Source organism: Schistocerca cancellata, chromosome 5, assembly GCF_023864275.1.
Source record: "Schistocerca cancellata isolate TAMUIC-IGC-003103 chromosome 5, iqSchCanc2.1, whole genome shotgun sequence".
Taxonomy (NCBI): Eukaryota; Metazoa; Arthropoda; class Insecta; order Orthoptera; family Acrididae; genus Schistocerca; species Schistocerca cancellata.
The window spans coordinates 64,341,885-64,367,153 of NC_064630.1; the positions used below are offsets into that span (position 1 = coordinate 64,341,885).

Sequence of the window (25,269 nt, forward strand, 5' to 3'; positions counted from 1 at the left end):
ACCAAAATTGGTAGTAGGTACCAGAACTGAAGAACTGCAAATTCTTCTCAACGAAAGCAAAAATATCAAAGTTGTCTGCTAAAATGACTCTATAAAAATTTTAAATAAATTGGAACATTTAAATGTAGCAAGCAGCTTTTTCAGAAGAGAGAGGTCCCATGGTAGGTCATGCATATTTCTCGATACTGCTTAACGTATGAAATACAGACAGATTTTGATCACTTACATGAGGAGTGCTCTTCTGAAAGCTGTCGTGTTGAAGTAAAAGAGATGAACACAATATGCATATTAGTTTACATAATTCCACGTAGTACAACAACTAAAACTTAATTGTCCAAATGCCAGTGCCTTCTTGATAAACTTAAAACAGCAAGAAAGAAAAATATTATCATAGAAGCTGATTTTAATGTAAATGTGATAAGTCATGACTATAGATCAAGGCAGTTTATTGACTTAATTCAGAACTCTGTCTTTAAACTAAATTTTTGTGATCGCTACAAAAAATGCTCAGTCATCTATTTGTATAGACCATATCATAACAAATTGCATGTTTGACGATGAAAACAAGTTCTGTTTAGACATAAGAATTTCTGAGCATCCTGCTTTGTTTATTCAGATACTAAGAATAATAATGTCAAATGTTCAGAAAGGTTTTATGAAAAGAAATTTTTGTAAAATTAACTTGAAGATATTCCATGAAAAGATCAGTAAAATTCCCATAGATAATAGTGTGTCAAATACTGAGAACTCTGATAAATTTCTAAGAAGTTTTCTAGAGGTAGGCCTATTCAATGAATCATTCCCACCAAGGACATGGCAACAGAAAGTGAAAAGTCGGTTAAACAGGATTACTTCAGGGTTAAACATATCAAGTGCGAGAAAATGAGAGTTCTACATAAAGAGCGGAAAAAAACTGTTATTATTACTAAATGAATGTTACAAAGTTGCATTTAAGGGTGCTGTTCGAACTTCCAAAATAATGTCAAACAATAAGTTCATTTTAGGACATAAGAATAAGTCTAAGGCAGTAAGGTCTGTTATTAAATCTAAATTAGGTACTGTACAGCAATTAACCACCAGGAAATTACAGAAATTAAACAAAACAGCAACACTATTTTGAACCGTGTTCAAATATCTCAAAGCTTTAATAAATTTCTCATAAATGTAGCAAAATCTAATGTCAATGTGATTACTATCAAAACAGTGGACATTTCTTTGGCCTGGACCAAAATAGTTACCCCTTGAATCATTCAGTAAAGTCTCAACCAAAAATGTAAAAAATTCTATTTTGTCCTTAAAAAACAAAAACACTGCAGGGTAGGATCAAATACCCACCAAAATAATTAAATTTATGTATGATACAATAGGACATCTGCTATCTTTAATATCGATCAGTCATTTGAGCAGGCGAACTTCTCTGATGCACTTAAGTATGCACTACACAACATCGGATCAAGGGAGGATAAGGGAAATTACCATCCTATCTCTATCCTCCAAGTGTTATCCAAAGTATTTGAAAAAACAGCTGCAGTCCAGGCAATAAATTGTGAAACATGATGTTACTCTCAAAAACTGATATGGGTTCCTCAAACAGAAAAGCACCATGAATTCAATTAATCAATTCATGGAAAAAAATCAGCTCATCACTGGACAAAAGAAATAAAGTAGCACGTATCTTCTGCAGCCTCACAAAGGGATTCGATTCTGTGAATCACTGCATACTACTTCAGAAACTAGACATCAGACAAAATGCTCTGCAATGGCTCCGGTCTTACATAACAAATACAAAGCAAAGAATAATCATAAGATCTAATACCATAAATTTTGCATCTCAGTGGGACGCAATTTCACAAGAAGTTCCTCAATGTTCAGTCTTGTTTCTCTTTTACAAAAATGATTTACCTCCCAGTATCAGTGCCAAACCAGTCATGTTTGCTGAAGACTCTTCAATACTTACTGAAAAAGAAACTATGAGGAAATTTTCAGATGCTGTAATAAATACACTACACAACCTAGATAGATGGTTTCTTCTACAAAATGGTCTCATACATTTCACAGGCCTTGTTATTCAATTTAAAACCAATCAGTCAAAAATGCTACCACTCAACTGGGGAATTTATGAATGATGAGGTGACCATTTGAACATTGCAACTATTTAATATCATAGTGTTGTGTGTAATACTGTATGTATTAGGTGCTGGTACATCACAAGAGAAACAATTTGATAACATTGTTTTGTTCAACATAAACCTGTGCTGGTAAGATTAATGTTAAGGAAGTTATGTAACAATGTACATCATAAGCCAAAAATTGATACAGTTCCACTGCAGTATAATCAGAAGACCTGTAAAATGTATGTTATGAGAGGAATAAATTAGACACACAAAAAGGACAGACTAGGATGGAGAGCTGAATCAAATTAGTGTATGGACTTAAGACAACAACATTCCCAAGAATTTAACACTGTCAACCCTTGCTATTCACTTTTCATCATATTTCAGTCACAGTACCTGCACATGAGTAGGATTTCAGACAGTTGTTTCTCCCTTCCTTTATTTGTGGGTGAACAGGAAGGGGGCTGACTAGTAGTAGTACATGGTACCCTCTGCCATGCATTATACGGTTGCTTGTGGAGTATGTATATAGATGTAGAACCTATAACAAATTCTGAACTGGATATAGCATGTCTTTTGAAAGTTTAGAAACAAGAACACATGGAGAAGCTAAGAGAAGGCTTTGTATGTAAAGGGAAAACATACTGAAAGGCAAATAAAGAGCTGATGAAGATGGTGATTCGAATTTTAGTTTTCCACAGATGGATTTCTTTCTTGAAATAACACAATTAGTTCAATTTAGGAATATAGAGGAATGTTTGATATGAGTCACCAGCTTTGACCAGTGACATATGAAACATGGGACAAACGCCATAAACAATATGGCAACTACAGCATGATCTTATTGGCAATTTTTGTAAATGGGCTACGGTACAATAAGTCTGTAACCACAACCAGGTTTCTTAGTATCACATTCATTGACTTCACCTACTCACAACTAAATTGTCACCTTCCAACCTAACCTACAACTCAGACTAAGTTCCAGATCAGTGTGTCACCACAACCAATTTTTTTTTTTTTTTAATTTTTTAATGTGCAAACGGTGATGTGACAGTAGGCATTAACATTACATCACTGGCCAACACCAATGATATCAAACATTCCTCTTGACTCCCAATTTAGATCTCCTACAAAAATATAGCATTATCAGTAAATGTCATATGCTGACAGACAGGAAACTGTGTACATACATACTTATAAGAGCTTCAACTTGTCTGCACAGAGCAGTTGGCCTACCCTGCTGATTTACCAGTAAAAGTTAGGTAGCAGACCCCCTTGCATTTTACGTGTTTCTTGTGTAATATAATGTACATAATATGCACCAAAATACTTGTTAGAGTCTTCTCCCTTATCTGCATGCATGTTTTCTGAATTTACCTTGCACTTTGTTTTTATAATGAAAAAAGTGTTTAATATGGCAAAGTTCATTAACGTAGTGCAAACGTAAATATTAGACTACTTTACAGGTGAACATATTACCACAACTCACACTTTTAAACTAGCTTCGACATCATTCTATGGTACAGGTAAATCTGCGACCACAACAATACTTCTGAGGAGTAAAATACCACACTGTTAAGCCCATTTTCCTTTATGACGTATTATTTAGCATGGAATGCAAAGGAAATTCGCTGACTGTGTCACTATTAATTAGCACTAAAGTTTCATGATATCTGCACAATGGAAAAGTACCATGCCAACTGCCATAACTGCAGATGAGAAACTACATGCAACACTCTGCTGAACCTTGGTAAGGAGTGAAAGCTAATAGAATTGATTAAAACTGTATTACCAGTATTGGTAGTGAGAGACCATCCTTATCATCTGTACATAATTATGACAAACATCAATGGCTGTTGATGGACATCCCAGTCATCTGACTTAAGAAAAAAATTAGTTACACATACATAGGAATACAATTATTTAATATGTTATCAGCTACCACACAGCGTATCACTAAATGTCTTCAGAACTATTACAGAAAGGTGGCTTGCACAAAAAAACCTTCTACGCTATAGAATAATTTAAAATACGTAATGAAAATGATCTAATCTATAAAACTGAAATTGCTGTACGACATGATCACTATTTTGCTTGTGCCTTAAAAAAATACTACTGTATCCTACTGTTGTTCTATTTTCATAATGAATTTAAACTTAATGATTAACATGTATCAAGCATATCTCATTTATATTTGTTGAAATGTTTTTCTCAGCAAGCATATTGTGTTACACATAAGTACACACACCACCTGAGGGCACTATCAAACACAAGACACCATCTACAAACACAACTAACTCAAACTCCGCGCCGTAATGACGTCACACAACACATCACCCGTACGTCAAGGGTCAAAGCAGACGGGTGGAATCGGACGCTTCCCTTGACCCGAAAAATGCTTAAAGAAGGATCAATAAACCAAATCAAATTATTTACATCTGAACGATATCTGTTTGGTCGGGACATCTCAAGATCGGTTTTCTTATGAATATAATCCAAGGATGCACGTTTAGAAAAAATCATCACTCGAAAATTGCAATCGAAACGCATTCGATGACTGACTACAAATAAATAAAACGTGAAAATATTAGCAGAGTTTTTGATTCTCTGCTTTTGGCTGAAATACTTACCTAGAAACGACAAAATTCTGTAAATCCGGAATGCTCGATTAAATTTCACAGAATAGTAATATTCTTGTAAATTAGCAGTAAGTACAAAAAACTCCATAGGAATTATAGAGAGAGCATCAATTGTTATAAATATTCCATTCCTTGGAGAATGCACAACCACGGCTTTTAATTCTTCATTTAATTTGTAAATAAGCGCCATTATAATGTCAATGGCGTAAACAACATCAAATACTATTCCAAAATACAATATTGAGAAATGTTCGTCACTTGCTTCGAACACATATGCGAGTTCATAAACAGTAATCATAAACGTAAGCATGACCGAGGTGAGAATGCCTGCTACCCAATATGTATGAAATTGTAAATAAATGCAACTTTTCCAGAAAGATTTGTCTCTATCGGGCACTACAAGGTCATACATTTCTTTGTGATCAATGGATGAATTAGAGAACTGCATTTCTTTCATTCTTGCGTCTGGCATTTTTCTGCGTTTTCCCTTTCATTTAATGTGGAACTGACACTCTTGGTGACCTTCTGTTTGCAATGCACAGTTCTATAAGCAAATCATGCTTAAATAACACAAATCAGAACTTTGAAACCAATGGAGACGTGTACAACCATTTTACAGTTACACATTGCATCAATAAAAAGGTTGACACTGCTTATTGTTGTCATTATCTTAAAATCTCGCAGGTGCAGTATACAATAATTTCTTTTCCATGCAGAGCGATTAGCCAATAGATTTCCTTGGAAAGTGTTGTGACATTTCAGATCCCGATTTTACACTTTCTTTTAGAGATTATCGTTACTTCAACTTATTGAATGCAACGTAGCGGTTAATACCTTTGCGAAACAGAAGTTAGAAAAAAAAAGCGTAGGTACCGGTAACTACTTTCACGCTAACCGACTTCTGTAATCTCTGCAAAGAATAAATGAGACTGTTGGAAGAAACGTGAAAGTAACATGTAACGAATCCCATTCACCAGTCCACTTTAAATATATTATTTCTCTTAACGCCTGTTTTACTGATACGCGATATGAAAAACCGGCATAAAATATTTGGCATCATCTACATCCCCACGCATAATCAGCAAGAGATTTTGGAGTGGTTGCAGAGAGTAGGTCCTATTTCGTGTCTACTGTCCTCTCCTGATACAGTTCCAGATGGTGAGAGGGAACACCAATTGCTGTTAAAGCTCTGTATCGGTTGAAAAACCTCTAATTTTATCTTCACGATTTTTTTCAAGAGATTTGTATAAGATGAAGTAATACCTTGTGTGCCTCTTTCATCCTCGCAATTTTAGAAGTAAGGCATACCATGTGTGTTTAACATTTTTAGTGTAGCGTCTACCATTAGAGTTGCACGAGGAGCTCTGTGACGCTTTCGCGCTTACTAAACAGACGTGTAATGAAAAAAGCTGCACTTTTTTAATCTTCTCTACTTGCGCGATCAGTCCTGCCTAGTAACGATCCAAGACAGAGAAGCAATACGTCGACATCATTTGGACAAGGGTATCGTAAAGGAATGTAGTGACAAGTGCACGTAGTGAAAATTACTGTGACGCAAAGTGTTCCAAGTCAGCCATGAGTAATGCCTGTTATTCAGTGTTTGCGTGACCAGTACTGTTGTATAGTGTTTGTTTTTCCTTGTTGCTGTGTGTGTCCGGAGCATGGAGGTAGAATAAGGGGAGATGGCGCTACAGACTTAAGGCCCGTCCACACGCAACGATCTGTCTGCGCAAATGTCTGCGCACATCAGATCTGCGCAGACAGATCGTTGCGTGTGGACAGAAGATTTGCACCAACCTGAGGTGTGTGCAAACCTGGAAGTTGGAGTTGGAGGTTTGAGCGAAACCTCTCAAATCTGTGGGTTCAAACCACATCTGCGCAGACAAGTTGGAGCGTGTGGACAGGAGATCGCCGCAAATCTGGGGCGAAACAGCTATTTGCTCAGTCTAAATAAATAAAAATAAAAAAAAAATAAATAGTGTTTGTATTTGTGCGCACAGGGCATTAAAATGGCTGATACTCGTCAGTGTTCTCGAGAGTTTGTAAGTGAATTCATTGAAATATGTAGCAACCACCCATGTTTGTGGAAGATTAAAAGTAAAGAATATAGTGACCGGTGACCGAGACAAAAAGACAGCAGCACACAATGCTCTAATTGAAAAAATTGCGTGCAGTTGACGCCTCGGCAAACAGAGAAGCAGTAATAAAAAAATCCTTGCGAACTGTTTACCGAAAAGAGTTATCCAAAGTTCAGATATCTAGAAGATCTGGTGTAGGAATAGATCAAGTATACCAGCCAATGTTATGGTATTTTGATCTGCTTGGCTTTCTTAGTGATCAAGAAACGCCAAGACCAAACAGGAGTACAATTGAAGATGAAATTGGAGTGTCAATGTTACCGCCAGCCGTTCATGAGGGGAAATTGCCCTTCTCACACAAGTATTTTTTCTCATAATATGAAGGGTTACAAGCATTAAGAGATAATTATAAGTTTCGACATCGTTCCGCAAATAATTTCGCCAGTCGTTAGGTTCGCCCTGCAACTCTCGCAGTAAATTTACGTGAGAAAACTGCTTTCGCTTTAGCAGCCACTGTCTACACCATTTTGCCCGCTTTCTCTGTTTCCTGCGGTTGGTCTGAATGTTTTTTGCAACACAAGTTGCGAACACAGACCACAACAGAACTTCCTCCATTTCTATATTTCAAAATAACTGAATTAAATTTTTGACGTTTACGGGGAGCGTAGTCGCTTGCCACTGATATTTCTTTTCTACACCGGCAGATGGCGGGCGAGTAGTAGATTGGGGTTTGTGTCGTGTGAACACACCACATTTGCAGCGATCTTTTGCATGTACAGACATCTGCGCCGATGTCTGCGCAGACAGATCGTTGCGTGTGGACCGGGCTTTACGCTGTACGTTGTTTTGAAGCCAGTGGGCGGGGCCTGCCGCCATTTGGATCCCCCAAAACATTAGCAGACGAATGTTTACAATTGCTTCTTCTTCGTTATTTCTGTCGTGTGCACGTGACATTTGTTTTATATAGTAAATGTTACACTGTTTTAGTGAACAACACAGCATAAGGAACGCAACTTCAAACGTTTTTCTGGTCTTAAATGCGTGTTTGATACAGTGATACGACACGAAAATATCACGCTTCTGGCCTCAGTACTGTCATTCCTTTTTGTTTATAAACTTCGAATAACCGAGAAGAGAAGTATGTGCTATGAAAAGCGTGCTTTCGTAATCCATTTCTATTCACTTTCATTGTGATTGTGTCAATAATTGATAAAGCCAGAACTCCAAAAGCAATGATTGATAGTTTAGAGGCACCGATTTCTATTCGTTGCAGTTTCAAGTCAAGTTTGCAAGGAACTTACCTTATTTCCTTTGGTGTCCCATAGATGTATGCAGGGATGATATAAACAAGCCAACTGTCATGTCAACAAAGTGAAAGAGTCGTTAAATTACGAAAGAAAAGAACTGAATTTAAGATTGTCAGGCCCATTGTAGTTTACACATCTGCTTTGTTTTTAAATTGTACCTACCAAGTGAAATTCAGGGTGGCAAATAACAGCAATTTACAGGGTAACACGACAACACAGTGATTAATTGTAATGATCTAAATAGCCTAGACTTAGGTAGGGAACGTTGCCTTAACAAATATGTAACCCTTTAAGTACTTATAATTTAACCACTGTAACAGGTGTTACACACATTTTACTGAAGATTTAATTAACTACATGTAGTTACATTACTTTTATATTAAATTATTGCATTTTAAAACATTAGTCTCCATTTCCAAGATATTTCTTGCTAGGGCTTTTCAGTTACTTGGGAATAACCAAACAATGAAAACGAAGAGTATTGCTCACCTCCAGAGAGCTCTTCGCTTTGGACTGATAGGAAATCTAAAGTCAAATCACAGAAATAAAACCATATTGTAAAACTTAACAGTGCATCAGAATTTCACGTGTATATAAGAAAATAGCTCTTAAATAAGTCCACTTACGAATGAAATGTGATTTGTTTAAACTTAAGACTACAATCAGAACGATTAGTACACCGGTAAGCGACGCAAGCCGGCATTTTATTATCAAAAAACTTCACGACTACACGGAATCAAACCACCAGAAGCGAATGTTTTGGGGTAGCTAACATGGCGGATCTTCACTTGGGTCGGCTTTAAGTTTGTGACATCATGACAACTCCTCTTACTTTTACCTCCATGGTCTGGAGGTTCTAATCATTCACAATTTTCTGTGTACTACATTAGTTAAATGTTGAGAATAAGTATCTTGTTACACGACCCAATATTTATTAGAGACTGCGAGTGATCGTAATTATCTGTTCCGGACACAACATCAGCAGTAAGGAAACTCTGCGCCACGTGACATAATCACAGGCGCCGACTCCATAGGGCCTGCGGAGGCCCGAGCCCCCTCAAAACGAGTTGTGTGAATCATGATAGTATTACGGTACTGCAGGCACACTCAGATTTTGTCCCGGTGCGCGAACCTTCGGGTAAAGTCTGGCGCCGGCGGGCCAGCGCTGTGGCCGTGGCGACATCGAAAGGATTGGAGTAGAAGCGCCTGGAACCCTCTGACTCGCGTTGCCTTGACGCTTCGAGACACTACGGCGATGCAGCTATATAAAGCTCACTCAGCTGTCGAGTCATTCAGTGTGGATAGTTTCCATCAGTGCATTCTGCAGATGTGTTTAGTGTTGCGAGTTTAGTGTCTAGTGGACTATTTTGTATGACCATAGAATATTGTGAATTAAGTTTACAATGGATAAATTTGTTACCAAAAAGGCGCGCTTGGAAGTTGATGATACTGCAAGTCAACCTCCAACAATTATTGTGTCATCAGTTGTTTCGTCATCCTCAGGCAAGAACCGTTCACAGCCGAAACCTGGACAATCCAGTAAGGGAAGATCATTTCAGAAGTCTTGTTTGATCAAAAATACATAGCTAGAGTATCAAGCATCTACCAATAAAGTTTATTGCAAAAGCTGCAAAGAGGCAGATGCAAAAAATTTAATAAAATTTTCTTCAAAAAAATATGTATTTAGTTCTGTAGGGTTTTCTAACTGGAAAAAAGCTTTGGAAAAATCCCGTCTGAATGAAAATATGGTTACACATAAAGAATGTGTTCTGAAACCAAAGTGTGGCCTCCCAATTGAATGAACAGTTAGATAGTGATATGAAGAAAGGCTATTTAGCTCTTGAGACAACTTTTACTACCGTCAAATTTCTTTGCCAACAAGGACTAGCAATTAGAGAGCACGAACATGTGAACTCAAATTTTTTTCAATTGTTGGAACTCCGAAAGAATGACAACCTGAATAAAGATTGGTTAGAGCGTTCAGGGTATACGTGGACATCCCACAATATTCAAAACGAGATCATTGATCTACTAGGAAAGTCTGTGCTGAGAAATGTATTGGCTTCAATCAAGAAGACTGAACACTTTTCTATCATGGTTGACGAAACAAGTGATTCTTCGATTCATGAACAAGTGTCATTTTGTATTCGTGCTGTAGATGATTCCTTAATCATCCACAAAGACTTCATTGGCTTATACGAGACCCCCAAACACTGAATCACAGAGTCTGTTTAGTATTTTAAAAGACTTTTTTGCTCGTCTTAATTTGTCAATGGACAATTTAAGAGGACAGTGATATAATGGTGCCTCGAATATGAGAGGTAAGTGCAAAGGACTAAAAGAGTAAGTTTTGAATATACAACCAGAAGCATGTTATGTGCACTGCACTGCTCACAGTTTAGACTAGGCAGTTGTAGACAGTCTCTGCCATCTTATGTCTATGAGGGATATTATGTTGTTGTTGTTGTGGTCTTCAGTCCTGAGACTGGTTTGATGCAGCTCTCCAAGCTACTCTATCCTGTGCAAGCTTCTTCATCTCCCAGTATCTACTGCAACCTACATCCTTCTGAATCTGCTTAGTGTATTCATCTCTTGGTCTCCCTCTACGATTTTTACCCTCCACACTGCCCTCCAATGCTAAATTTGTGATCCCTTGATGCCTCAAAACATGTCCTACCAACCGATCCCTTCTTCTAGTCAAGTTGTGCCACAAACTTCTCTTCTCCCCAATCCTATTCAATACCACCTCATTAGTTACGTGATCTACCCACCTTATCTTCAGCATTCTTCTGTAGCACCACATTTCGAAAGCTTCTATTCTCTTCTTGTCAAAACTAGTTATCGTCCATGTTTCACTTTCATACATGGCTACACTCCATACAAATACTTTCAGAAACGACTTCCTGACACTTAAATCTATACTCGATGTTAACAAATTCCTCTTCTTGAGAAACGCTTTCCTTGCCATTGCCAGTCTACATTTTATATCCTCTCTACTTCGACCATCATCGGTTATTTTACTCCCTAAATAGCAAAATTCCTTTACTACTTTAAGAGTCTCATTTCCTAATTTAATTCCCTCAGCATCACCTGACTTAATTTGACAACATTCCATTATCCTCGTTTTGCTTTTGTTGATGTTCATCTTATATCCTCCCTTCAAGACACTATCCATTAAGTTCATCTCCTTTTCCAAGTCCTTTGCTGTCTCTGGCAGAATTACAATGTCATCGGTGAACCTCAAAATTTTTATTTCTTCTCCATGGATTTTAATACCTACTCCGAATTTTTCTTTGTTTCCTTCACTGCTTGCTCAATATACAGATTGAATAACATCATGGAGAGGCTACAACCTTGTCTCAATCCCTTCCCAACCACTGCTTCCCTTTCATGTCCCTCGACTCTTATAACTGCCATATGGTTTCTGTACAAATTGTAAATAGCCTTTCGCTCTCTGTATTTTACCCCTGCCACCTTCAGAATTTGAAAGAGAGTATTCCAGTCAACATTGTCAAAAGCTTTCTCTAAGTCTATAAATGCTAGAAACGTAGGTTTGCCTTTCCTTAATCTTACTTCTAAGATAAGTCGTAAGGTCAGTATTGCCTCACGTGTTCCATCATTTCTACGGAATCCAAACTGATCTTCCCCAAGGTTGGCTTCTACCAGTTTTTCCATTCGTCTGTAAAGAATTTGCATCAGTATTTTGCAACTGTGACTTAGTAAACTGATAGTTCGGTAATTTTCACATCTGTCAACATCTGTCAACACCAGCTTCCTTTGGGATTGAAATTATTATATTCTCCTTGAAGACTGAGGGTATTTCGCCTGTCTCATACATCTTGCTCACCAGATGGTAGAGTTTTGTCAGGTCTGACTCTCCCAAGGCTATCATTAGTTATAATGGAATGTTGTCTACTCCTGGGGCCTTGTTTCGACTTAGGTCTTTCAGTGCTTTGTCAAACTCTTCACACAGTATCATATCTTCTCTTTCATCTTCGTCTACATCCTCTTCCATTTCCATGATATTGTCCTCAAGTACATCGCCCTTGTATAGACCCTCTATACACTCCTTCCACCTTTCTGCTTTCACTTCTCTGCTTAGAACTGGGTTTCCACCTGAGCTCTTGATATTATTAAAAGGGGTTCTCTTCTCTCCAAAGGTCTCTTTAATTTTCCTGTAGGCAGTATCTATCTTACCCCTAGTGAGATAAGCCTCTACATCCTTACACTTGTCCTCTAGCCATCCCTGCTTAGCAATTTTGCACTTCCTGTCGCTCTGAGACGTTTGTATCCCTTTTTGCATGCTTCATTTACTGCATGTTTATATTTTCTCCTTTCATCAATTAAATTCAATATATCTTCTGTTACCCAAGTATTTCTACTAGCCCTCGTCTTTTTACCTACTTGATCCTCTGCTGCCTTCACTACTTCGTCTCTCAAAGCTACCCATTCTTCTTCTACTGTATTTCTTTCCCCCATTCCTGTCAATTGTTCCCTTATGCTCTCCCTGAAACTCTGTACACCCTCTGGATTAGTCGGTTTCCATCTCCTTAAATTCCCACCTCTTTGCAGTTTCTTAAGTTTTAATCTACAGTTCATAACCAATAGATTGTTGTCAGATTCCACATCTGCCCCTGAAATGTCTTACAATTTAAAACCTGGTTCCTAAATCTCTGTCTTACCATTATATAATCTATCTGAAACTTGTCAGTATCTCCAGGCTTTTCCCATGTATACAACCTTCTTTTATGATTCTCGAACCAAGTGTTAGCTATGATTAAGTTGTGCTCTGTGCAGCATTCTACCAGGCGGCTTCCTCTTTCATTTCTTACCCCCAATCCATATTCACCTACTACGTTCCCTTCTCTCCGTCTTCCTTCACTATCTGAATAATTTCTTTTATTTCATCATACATTTCTTCAATTTCTTCGTCATCTGCAGAGCTAGTTGGCATATAAACTTGTACTACTGTAGTAGGTGTGGGCTTCATGTCTATCTTGGCCATAATAATGCGTTCACTATGTTGTTTGCAGTAGCTTACCTGCGATCCTATTTTTTTATTCATTATTAAACCTACTCCTGCATTACCCCTATTTGATTTTGTATTTGTGACCCTGTATTCACCTGACCAAAAGTCTTGTTCCTCCTGCCACCAAACTTCACTAATCCCCACTATATCTAACTTTAACCTATCCATTTCCCTTTTTAAATTTTCTAACCTACCTGCCCGATTAAGGGATCTGACATTCCATGCTCCACTCTGTAGAATGCCAATTTTTTCTCCTGATAATGACGTCCTCTTGAGTAGTCCCTGCCCGGAGATCCGAATGGGGGACTAGTTTACCTCCGGAATATTTTAGCCAAGAGGACGCCATCATCATTTAACCATACAGTAAACCTGCATGCCCTCGGGAAAAATTACGGCTGTAGTTTCCCCTTGCTTTCAGCCGTTCGCAGTACCAGCACAGCAAGACCGTTTTGGTTAGTGTTACAAGGCCAGATCAGTTAATCATCCAGACTGTTGCCCCTGCAACTACTGAAATGGCTGCTGCACCTCTTCAGGAACCACACGTTTGTCTGGCCTCTCAACAGATACCCCTCCATTGTGGTTGCAGCTATGGTACGGCTAACTGTTTCGCCGAGGCACGCAAGCCTCCCCACCAACGGCAAGGTCCATTGTTCATGGGGGGGGGGGGGGATATTAGCAAATATTGCTAATAAAAAACAGCTCGTCTTAAAAAACATGCATGATGTAAGAAAGTACATTACACAAGAGCCTGCAGTTGGAGAAATGTTATGTGAAGTAATGAAGTGCATTTAGATTCTCCAAGTAGTTCCAATTATGACAGTAACAGCAGAACAGTCATTTAGCGTCCTTAGACATCTGAAGTCATATCTCCGATCAGCAATGGGACAGAAGGGATTGAACAACTTGGCTGTCCTTCATGCCCACTAAGATGTTTTGGATTAATTGGATATCCGACCAGTCATTGATGACTTCATATTCAGTAATCCAGTCAGATAGTCGACATTTGCACCTTTCTAAAGACACTCTAGCTCTAATAATGGCATTTAGAGCAATATTAAAAGTCTTTATAAAATAGAGAATTAAATATATACATAATGTTAAATTTTCAGTTTCGAAATATTTGAACTAGTTTAGTACTGTATTACTATACTACTATGGTACTGTTACTGTCCCCCCCATGAACCATGGACCTTGCCATTGGTGGGGAGGCTTGCATGCCTCAGCTATACAGATAGCCGTACCGTAGGTACAACCACAACGGAGGTGTATCTGTTGAGAGGCCAGACAAACGTGTGGTTCCTGAAGAGGGGCAGCAGCCTTTTCAGTAGTTGCAAGGGCAACAGTCTGAATGATTGGCTGATCTGGCCTTGTAACAGTAACCAAAACGGCCTTGCTGTGCTGGTACTGCGAACGGCTGTAAGCAAGGGGAAACTACGGCCGTAATTTTTCCCGAGGGCATGCAGCTTTACTGTATGATTAAATGATGATGGCGTCCTCTTGGGTAAAATATTCCGGAGGTAAAATAGTCCCCCATTCGGATCTCTGGGCGGGGACTACTCAAGAGGATGTCGTTATCAGGAGCAAGAAAACTGCCATTCTACGGATCGGAGCGTGGAATGTCAGATCCCTTAATCGGGCAGGTAGGTTAGAAAATTTGAAAAGGGAAATGGATAGGTTAAAGTTAGATATAGTGGGAATTAGTGAAGTTTGGTGGCAGGAGGAACAAGACTTTTGGTTAGGTGACTACAGGGTTATAAACACAAAGTCAAATAGGTGTAATGCAGGAGTAGGTTTAATAATGAATAGGAAAATAGGAACGCAGGTAAGCTACTACAAACAGCATAGTGAACGCATTATTGTGGCCAAGATAGATACGAAGCCCACACCTACTACAGTAGTACAAGTTTATATGCCAACTAGCTCTGCAGATGACGAAGAAATTGAAGAAATATATGATGAAGTAGTGCAGGGAGACGAAAAGCTAATAGTCATAGGTAACTGGAATTCGTGTGTAGGAAAAGGGAGAGAAGGAAACGTAGTAGGTGAATATGGATTGGGGCTAAGAAATGAAAGAGGAAGCCGCCTGGTAGAATTTTGCACAGAGCACAACTTAATCATAGCTGACACTTGGTTTAAGAAACATGATAGAAGGTTGTATACATGGAAGAACCCTGGAGATACTAAAAGGTATCAGATAGATTATATAATGGTAAGACAGAGATTTAGGAACCAGGTTTTAAATTGTCAGACTCTGACCACAATCTATTGGTTATGACCTGTAGATTAAAACTGAAGAAACTGCAAAAAGGTGGGAATTTAAGGAGATGGGGCCTGGATAAACTGAAAGAACCAGAGGTTGTACAGAGTTTCAGGGAGAGCATAAGGGAGCAATTGGCAGGAATGGAGGAAAGAATTACAGTAGAAGAAGAATGGGTAGCTTTGAGGAATGAAGTAGTGAAGGCAGCAGAGGATCAAGTAGGTAAAAAGACGAGGGCTAGTAGAAATCCTTTGGTAACAGAAGATATATTGAATTTAATTGATGAAAGGAGAAAATATAAAAATGCAGTAAATGAAGCAGGAAAAAAGGAATACAAACGTCTCAAAAATGAGATCGACAGGAAGTGCAAAATGGCTAAGCAGGGATGGCTAGAGGACAAATGTAAGGATGTAGAGGCACATATCACTAGGAGTAAGATAGATACTGCCTACAGGAAAATTAAAGAGACCTTTGGAGATAAGAGAACCACTTGTATGAACATCAAGAGCTCAGATGGAAACCCAGTTATAAGCAAAGAAGGGAAAGCAGAAAGGTGGAAGGAGTATATAGAGGGTCTATACAAGGGCGATGTGCTTGAGGACAATATTATGAAAATGGAAGAGGATGTAGATGAAGATGAAATGGGAGATACGATACTGCGTGAAGAGTTTGACAGAGCACTGAAAGACCTGAGTCGAAACAAGGCCCCCGGAGTAGACAACATTCCATTGGAACTACTGACGGCCTTGGGAGAGCCAGTCCTGACAAAACTCTACCATCTGGTGTGGAAGATGTATGAAACAGGCGAAATACCCTCAGACTTCAAGAAGAATATAATAATTCCAATCCCAAAGAAAGCAGGTGTTGACAGATGTGAGAATTACCGAACAATCAGTTTAATAAGTCACAGCAGCAAAATACTAACACGAATTCTTTACGGACGAATGGAAAAACTAGTAGAAGCCGACCTCGGGGAAGATCAGTTTGGATTCCGTAGAAATACTGGAACACGTGAGGCAATACTGACCTTACGACTTATCTTAGAAGAAAGATTAAGGAAAGGCAAACCTACGTTTCTAGCATTTATAGACTTAGAGAAAGCTTTTGACAATGTTGACTGGAATACTCTCTTTCAAATTCTAAAGGTGGCAGGGGTAAAAATACAGGGAGCGAAAGGCTATTTACAATTTGTACAGAAACCAGATGGCAGTTAGAAGAGTCGAGGGATATGAAAGGGAAGCAGTGGTTGGGAAGGGAGTAAGACAGGGTTGTAGCCTCTCCCCGATGTTATTCAATCTGTATATTGAGCAAGCAGTGAAGGAAACAAAAGAAAAATTCGGAGTAGGTATTAAAATCCATGGAGAAGAAATAAAAACTTTGAGGTTCGCCGATGACATTGTAATTCTGTCAGAGACAACAAAGGACTTGGAAGAGCAGTTGAACGGAATGGATAGTGTCTTGAAGGGAGGATATAAGATGAACATCAACAAAAGCAAAACGAGGATAATGGAATGTAGTCGAATTAAGTCGGGTGATGTTGAGGGTATTAGATTAGGAAATGAGACACTCAAAGTAGTAAAGGAGTTTTGCTATTTGGGGAGCAAAATAACTGATGATGGTCGAAGTAGAGAGGATATAAAATGTAGACTGGCAATGGCAAGGAAAGCGTTTCTGAAGAAGAGAAATTTGTTAACATCGAGTATAGATTTAAGTGTCAGTAAGTCATTTCTGAAAGTATTTGTATGAAGTGTAGCCATGTATGGAAGTGAAACATGGACGGTAAATAGTTTGGACAAGAAGAGAATAGAAGCTTTCGAAATGTGGTGCTACAGAAGAATGCTGAAGATTAGATGGGTAGATCACATAACTAATGAGGAGGTATTGAATAGAATTGGGGAGGAGTTTGTGGCATAACTTGACAAGAAGATGGGACCGGTTGGTAGGACATGTTCTGAGGCATCAAGGGATCACCAATTTAGTATTGGAGGGCAGTGTGGAGGGTAAAAATCGTAGGGGGAGACCAAGAGATGAATACACTAAGCAGATTCAGAAGGATGTAGGTTGCAGTAGGTACTGGGAGATGAAGAAGCTTGCACAGGATAGAGTAGCATGGAGAGCTGCATCAAACCAGTCTCAGGACTGAAGACCACCACAACAACAACATGGTACTGTATTAGTTATTTTCAAATATTTAAATATTTTTAGGGTGTTAGACCCAATTAAAACCCGCTATTTATATCCTTTTTGACCGAAAATATTAGACGTACTGTGTTAACTTTATTAACTGTATTAAAGGATTAACTTTGATTGATTGTTTTTATTTGATGAACCCTGAACCTTATTCAGAGTAAGCTTAAATTAGCTACTTCAGTTATTAATCAAAGAGCTATTAGTGTGCGCCAGCAATATTTTATGTTTTATTCTTTTAAATGTTAGTTTAGGATTTATTTAAATATAATTTCAGTCTTTTCAGAGCTGTATATTCACTGCTCTGTAGTAGTCTACAAGCATGATTATTGCTGTAAATTAAATTAGCTTTTTACGAAAACACCATGCATGTTTATGTTTTGTTTCTTTTTTCAAAGCCAGAAGATGTGTCAGGCTTGTCGAGTTTCCCGGAGTGCCGAGTTATCGAAAGTCCAATTTTCTGGGTTCTAATGTTGATCATATGACTCTAAAATGCTTAAAAAACTTTAAAATTCACTATTTTTCATCCAAGCATTAGAAAATTTCCCGGGCGAGACCCTCAGTATGGGGGCCTCAGGACATGATGAAGACTCAACCACACTCCGGCGTGAACGTGTTAACTACCACGCCAGGCACACGTCGTATTTCTTATGTGATTTACGTAAAACGTTTACCAAAAGCAGTATCAACAACCGCAGATGAGGCGTCATGGAGCACGATGGTCAGCCGCCATGCAGTGTGGCGACCTCCATTTTGGTAGCAAAATGCGTTGCTTTGGTTCGCACAGCTGGAGAAACAGTTTGAACAGCTTGTGTTGGCACAAGTTACTGCCGACGATACCAAGTACAGTTATGTCGTCGCAGCACTAAACGAAGACATGCCCACTGAAGTGCAGGACATTCTAGCGCCACCAGCTCAGAGCGGCATACAGCGCTTAAAAATGCGCTTCTCGATCGTATGTTGCAGTCTGAAACTAAGAGAGTAGTTGCTGCGGACAGAAGCTCTAGGTGCTCGCACACCATTACATCTGCAGACATTGGCGAACAGTGTAGTCAATGATGACATTCTGGAAAACAATTCGTTGTGGCGCCTACCATCGGACGCACAAAAGATACTCACAGTGTAGGCAGGAGGACTGGACACGCTTGCAAAGATGGCTGACCGCACTGTTGCAATGTATTAATCTGCGAATGTGGCGGCTGCCGGCCATCAACCTTATAATACCACCAGAGCGATGTTTGCATCGCTGCCGCAGCTTTACAGGTGGGTACCAGCCGATGATGATGCTATCACTTAAAAAGGAGTTGCAATCACTCGCCAGCAACTTCAAAACTATGCTGGTATCATAGACAGTTCGATGCAAAGGCATGAAGTGCAACCTGCCGTGAGAAATGGGAAACATGACGAGAAGTCAGTAATGATGGCGATTAACTCTCCCGATAACAGCCGTTTTTTTGTTACTGAACAACACATGAAACAACCATTCTTGGTCGGCACAGGAACACACGTGTAAGTGTACCCAACCACCTGCCGACCTCGCCGTAGTCGGATGATTACCGTATGTTTGCTGCTAATAGCTCCACCATACAGTTGTATAAGACAGGTAGCATTAGCCCTCAACCAGGGTCTCCGGTGTAGATCTGAATGGTAGTTCACAGTAGCCAGTGGGGTGCAGCAAATACTAGGAGCAGACTTCTCCTCATTTTTTGGGCTGCCCCCAGGTCTTTGACACCACACACTTCTGGTCACAACAACCAGTCGAGGCAGCCAGGGTCGATTTTGTCATAGTTACTGTGCTGAAGTACAAACGTTACACTTCTTAGGCAGTCACACAGTCGCACAGTCACACACGCTTGCACCAGCGTAACATAATAGAGTGCTCCACCTACTGACAACACCTGGCCTTCCGATCCATGCGTGATCACGATGTTTGAAATCCGAAAAGTTCAAAGGAGACCTTTTCCTTCATGCTGGCACACAGAATCTGCCGACCATGTGGTAGTAGTAGTAGGATTTTGCCATTCCATTTATTGCCAAAGCAAATTAATTAATGACACCCTTGTGGCAATTATCATCAACTCAACAGACATACCTGACTGATACACTTTTCCAAACATGAAGACTTCACACATAATGTGTACAGTAAATGTGTCTTCTCTATGCTAAATCTAGTGCATGCATACTACCAAATACCAGTTGCACCAGAAGACATTGCTAAAACGGCTGTGTGTACACCATCTGGACTTTTGGAATTGACCAGGTTGCCATCTGGTCTGTGTAATGCCACACAGACTTTTCAAAGTTTATGGACAAAGTGACTTGTGATTTTGAATTCTGATTTGTTTCCATCAACGATGTGTTAATAATGTCCAGTTCAGAAGCAGAACATATATAACATTTACACCAGCTTTTCGACAGTCTTCACGCAGGCTGTTTGCTCATTAATCTGGCAAAGTGAGTTTTCGGAGCAACTGAGGTGCAGCTTCTGGGCCACATCGTTAATGCCCCTGGAGTTTGGCCTTCACAGGATAGGGTCGAGGTAATAGCTGATTATCCACAGCCAGCAACAACATGTGAGTTACATCGGTTTCTGGGATACACGAATTATTATCATCACTTCATTCAGAACCATGCTCTCTTAGCGGTGCCACTAAATGAGTTCCTATGAGGGTGCATAAATACAGTAACACAGTAGTACGGACTGATGAAGCACTATGAAGTTTTCCTAAACTGCAATCTGTTATTGAAGGCACCACACTTTTGGCATATTCAGTTCCATAAGCACCTCTTGCCCTCATGGTCGATGCTTCCGCGACACCTGAGGGGACGTTACTGAAGTAGTGGGACAAAGAGAGTTCTGGTGCAATTTTTCAGCTTTTCAAGAACCTTGCCAAAGCCTGACACCTCTGATAAAGGCCTATGATTTGCAGCCTTATATTTGTCTCCTTTCTTGTACAGTGGTGTTGCTTTTGCTGTTTTCAGATTTGTTTGGAATATACGATGAACGATGAGTTGAAATATCTGTGGATGGTTCTATGATATACACTGCACTTGCTTTAATGATAATATCTGGTATTTCTTCAGCACCTGCTGTGTCAGTTATTTATTTATATATTTATTTATTTATTTATTTATTTATTTGTCCATATAAATCTCTTTTTAAGTACATATATTGTACACAGGATATTGGACAGAAAACACTTTTTGGCTATTGGATTTTCAAATATCAAACATAAATTTTATAAATTTTTATGACAAATTGGATCTATACAGTTAATAATTACAAATTTTTGAAATACTGTATAACTTATTTCTACAATTAAAGATACAAATTACATTTTTTCTTGCATAAGATACTGTGACACTGAATAGTAGCAGTTTTTCAGAAGGTAGGATGTCACAGACTTTTTAAAGCTTTGTAGTTCAGTAAGAGATTTTATATGTCTTGGTAATCTGTTGTAAAGTTTTGTTCCTGCATGATGTACACCTTTTTGGCATAATGTGGTGTTACAATGATTGACATGTATGTCACTGTCTGACCTGTTACTGTAATCATGGACACTTTTGTTTTGAGGAAAAAGGTTTTCTTTTCTAAGTATGCTTTTTTTGACATGCGTGACTATTTCCAGTATATAAATGCAGGGAAGGGGTAGGATCTTTAGATCTTTAAAGAAAGGTTTGCATGATTTTCTGCTGCTCACTTGTTTCATTATTCTTATAATTGCCTTTTGTTTCCTGAAAACTGTTATGGCCTGATGTACATTTCCCCAGAAAATGATACCGTACTTCAGTATTGAATGTACACGAGCAAAGTATACAGCCCTAACTGTTTCTGCACTAGTACTGTTGCAGAGAATTCTTACCACATAGCTCATTTTTGCTAGTTTTGAATTTAGGGCTGTGATATGAGTATTCCATTTAAGATTTTCCTGGATATGAATCCCAAGAAATTTAGTTTCATTGACAGAACTAATGTTTTGGTTATCTATATGTATTACAGGTTGTGCCGGATTTTTATTTTGATCAGCGTGGAAATTCATTAGTACAGTTTTTTGGGGATTAACTATTAGCCTGTTTCTGGTAAACCATTCAGACACTCCTTTTGTAATATCTTTTGCAGATGCAGTAAGATTTTCTTCATTATTCCCTTCAATCAATAGACTGGTGTCATCTGCAAACAGTACTGGTTCAGAATCCCTAACGTGTGATGGGAAATCATTAATGTAGACCAAAAAAAGAAAGGGACCTAAAATGGAGCCCTGTGGAACACCATGAGTTAGTCCACATGGTTCTGAAACGTGTACCTGGAGTTCATTTCCTTCTGTGTACTTAATTTCAGTTACCTGAGAACGATATTCCAAATATGATTTAATCCACTGATTTGGCACACCTCTTACACCATACCATTCGAGCTTCCTCAGGAGTATAGAATGATCAATCACATCAAAAGCTTTTGTTAGGTCCAAGAATAAACCTGAGATATATCTGTGGTTGTCCACTGCATTTAAGACATGGTTTATCAGATTGAAAGTGGCAGTTTCAATTGATCTCTGTGGTCTGAAGCCATGTTGACATCCAGAAATAATATTATTCTTGTCAAAGAATGTAATTAGTTTTGAAAGGAACACTTTTTCAATAATTTTCGAAAACCCTGACAATAGAGACACAGGCCTATAGTTACCCATACATTGATGATCACCTTTTTTATATAGGGGTATTACTTTTGCCATTTTCAGTTGCTGAGGGAAGACACCACATGATAAGGATGAATTGCATATGTCCAATAAAGGTGAAAGTATTTGTCTTGCTGTTATTTTTATAATATAATCTGGAATATCATCAATACCAGTTGAATACTTACTCTTCAGTGAATTAATGGTATTTAGGAGCTCTGTTGGGCTTACTGGACTGAGGAACATGGATATATTATTTATTTCAATAGATGAAAGTTCTTTCCATGTTGTATTAGGTGGATTTCCAAATTTTTCCTTCACTAATTTCCCAGCAACAATTGCATAGTAAGAATTGAAACTATTTGCAACTTCCCTAGGGTCAGTGACATTCTTGCCATCATGTGATATCACAATATTTTTGTGAGTTGTCTTCTTCCCGGTAAGATCCTGCACTGCTTTCCATATGAACTTAGTTTTATTGGATGAGTTCATAATATATTTGTCACTTTCCTTAATTTTTGCCTCCTTTATGATGCGTTTCAAAACTAGCTTGTATTTTTTGAAATAATTAATAAATTCTGGACTGCTGTTAGTTTTTGACTGCAGAAAAAGTTCCCGCTTCCTTTTACAAGATACTCTGATGCCCGATGTAATCCAGTTTCTGAATCTATCTGTGCTCTTGGAAATAACTTTCCTTTGTGGAAAAGCTATGTCAAAGTTATGCTTGAAAATGTTCAAAAAATGTTCCATTCTTTTTGTTAGTATTAGAGGTATCATATACTTCTCTTCAAGATTGTTCACTGATTAGGTACTGGAAGCATTCAATATTTTTCCCACTATAAGTCCTTTTATGGATAACATTTTCTATACTAGTCGAAATGTGATTTACAGGTATGGTCAGTAATTGCGAAAGGTGGTCACTATAGCCGGTATCAAAGTTTTCTGATGTACACTTGTCCATGTTTACACATACCTGATCAAGGAGAGTGACACTAGTTTTAGTTACATGTGTTGGAGAGCTAACAGTAAGGCAAAGATTGTAGGCTTTTATAATATTTAAAAACGTTTCCCTGTGAGGGCTATGGCTCAGAAAGTCAATATTAAAATCACCACATAGTACCACTGTTTTCCCAGTTGTCTTAAGTTTGCCTAAAGCAAGGTCTAATTTTTTGAAAAAAACACTTATTTTGCTAACAGGAGATCTATACACACATAAAATATTAATGTTTTCAGACATTAACTCTACAGCTGAGATTTCAAAGTCTCTTTCACAACCAAGTTTGCAAACAGATGTTATACTCTTATAATCTACATTTTCTTTTACATATATACAAGTTCCCCCATGTTTTGATTCCATTCTACAAAAGCAGTTTGCAAGGTTAAAATGTAATATTTTTAAGTACTGGAAATACTCATTTTGTAACCAATGCTCACAAAAACATAACACTGAAACATCTTTCCATTCACTATTGAGGAGTATATTTATTTCATCAACTTTGTTTGTTAATGACTGTACATTCTGGTGTACAATCTTCAGTCTATATTTGCAATTTAATTCTGCATCACATTTTTTTGTGATATAGTCTACTTCCCTAAAAAATGCCTTTCACCCTTTTTATAAGACATTTTATCTTTCTTTATGACCCATATGTCCAAAGTACTTTGGACTACTTCTATATCAGGCCTATTGTGATTCCAATTTGCTAGACGACAGATTTCTTCAACCAAAAATTGTTTCCCACTGTGATTTAAATGAAGGCCATGGCTGGTGTGCATGGACCTGTCTAACGTGCTAGACCATCAGTGAGAGGGAATCGCTAGTTCCTGCTCCTACTATGGCGAGTACACTGTTTTCTTTATACATATTTTTATGAGCTTCGAACAGGAGCGACTTATTTTCAGTTATATGGGTAGTTACTTGTTTATTTTCGTAATTACTTGCGTGGACTAGTGGTTACTAGGCACAAACTTTTATTTCAATAACAGTGTAGTGTACAGTACCACCATTGCTATCGACCATTGTATCGACTCTCGTATCGTGCAGGCTTTTCTTTGTTTGGTTAGAACAGCTCAGTGTCAGTTATACCACCAGCGAAAGCGCATCGCTAGTTCCTGCTACTACTAAGGCGAGTACACCATTCGCTTCTTACATATTTTTAAGAGCTTCAAAGAGGAGGAGTGCAGTAATGGATAGGAACTGTTATTGTTGTGTACAGATGCGAGCTGAGTTGGCGACCCTTCGCTCACAGCTTCAGGCTGCGTTGGCTTCTGTCACACAGCTTGAGGCTGCTGCCAAGGTGCGTCACTGTGGGGGATCAGATGTGGGGATGCGAGGGACTTCAAAAACATCCCACGTGTCCTCTGACTGGTCCACTGCTGTGAACTCCCCGGGTACTGTCTGCACTGAGCTTGATCCCTCAACTGTGGCCGAGTGGGAGATCATTCCAAAGTCTGCTAGGCAGCGAAAAACTTTCTGAGGTGCCAATCATAGGGCCTCCCCGGTTCGTTTTATGAACAGATTTCGGGCTTTATCTGTGGTTGACGATGTCTCTGAGCCAGATACAGTCATCCACCCTGTTCCAGAGGAAGCTTCTCGGCCCGCAAGGTCTGGGCATTTACAGAGGGTGGGTTTGCTGGTAGTTGGGAGCTCCAACGTTAGGAGCGTAATGAGGCCCCTTAGGAAGATGGCTGCCAAGGAGGGGAAGGAAGCCAGTGTGCCCTCCATGTGCATTCCAGGAGGAGTCATTCCAAATGTGCAAAGGGTGCTTTCGGATGCCATGAAGAGTACAGGGTGCAGCCAACTGCAGGTGGTGGCTCATGTCAGTACCAATGACGTGTGTCACTTTGGATCGGAGCAGATTCTTTCTTGTTTCAGGCAGCTAGTGGAAATGGTAAAGACTGCTAGTCTTGCTTCGGAGATTAAGGTGGAGCTCACCATCTGCAGCATCGTCAATAGGACCGACTGTGGTACTTTGGTGCAGAGCC

At 39.0% G+C, this 25,269-nt stretch overlaps 1 protein-coding gene across 1 annotated transcript in view; it reads right to left on the reverse strand.

The window, feature by feature from the left end:
* The window catches only part of LOC126188365 (cyclic nucleotide-gated cation channel beta-3-like), a 318,171-nt gene extending 312,548 nt beyond the window's left edge, over positions 1–5,623 (reverse strand). The window contains exon 1 of the mRNA XM_049929963.1: positions 5,377–5,623. Within this exon, the coding sequence (XP_049785920.1) occupies positions 5,377–5,419 (43 nt within the window). The 5' untranslated portion in view covers positions 5,420–5,623. The remainder of the gene's footprint in view (positions 1–5,376) is intronic.
* Between the last annotated feature and the right edge of the window lie 19,646 nt (positions 5,624–25,269).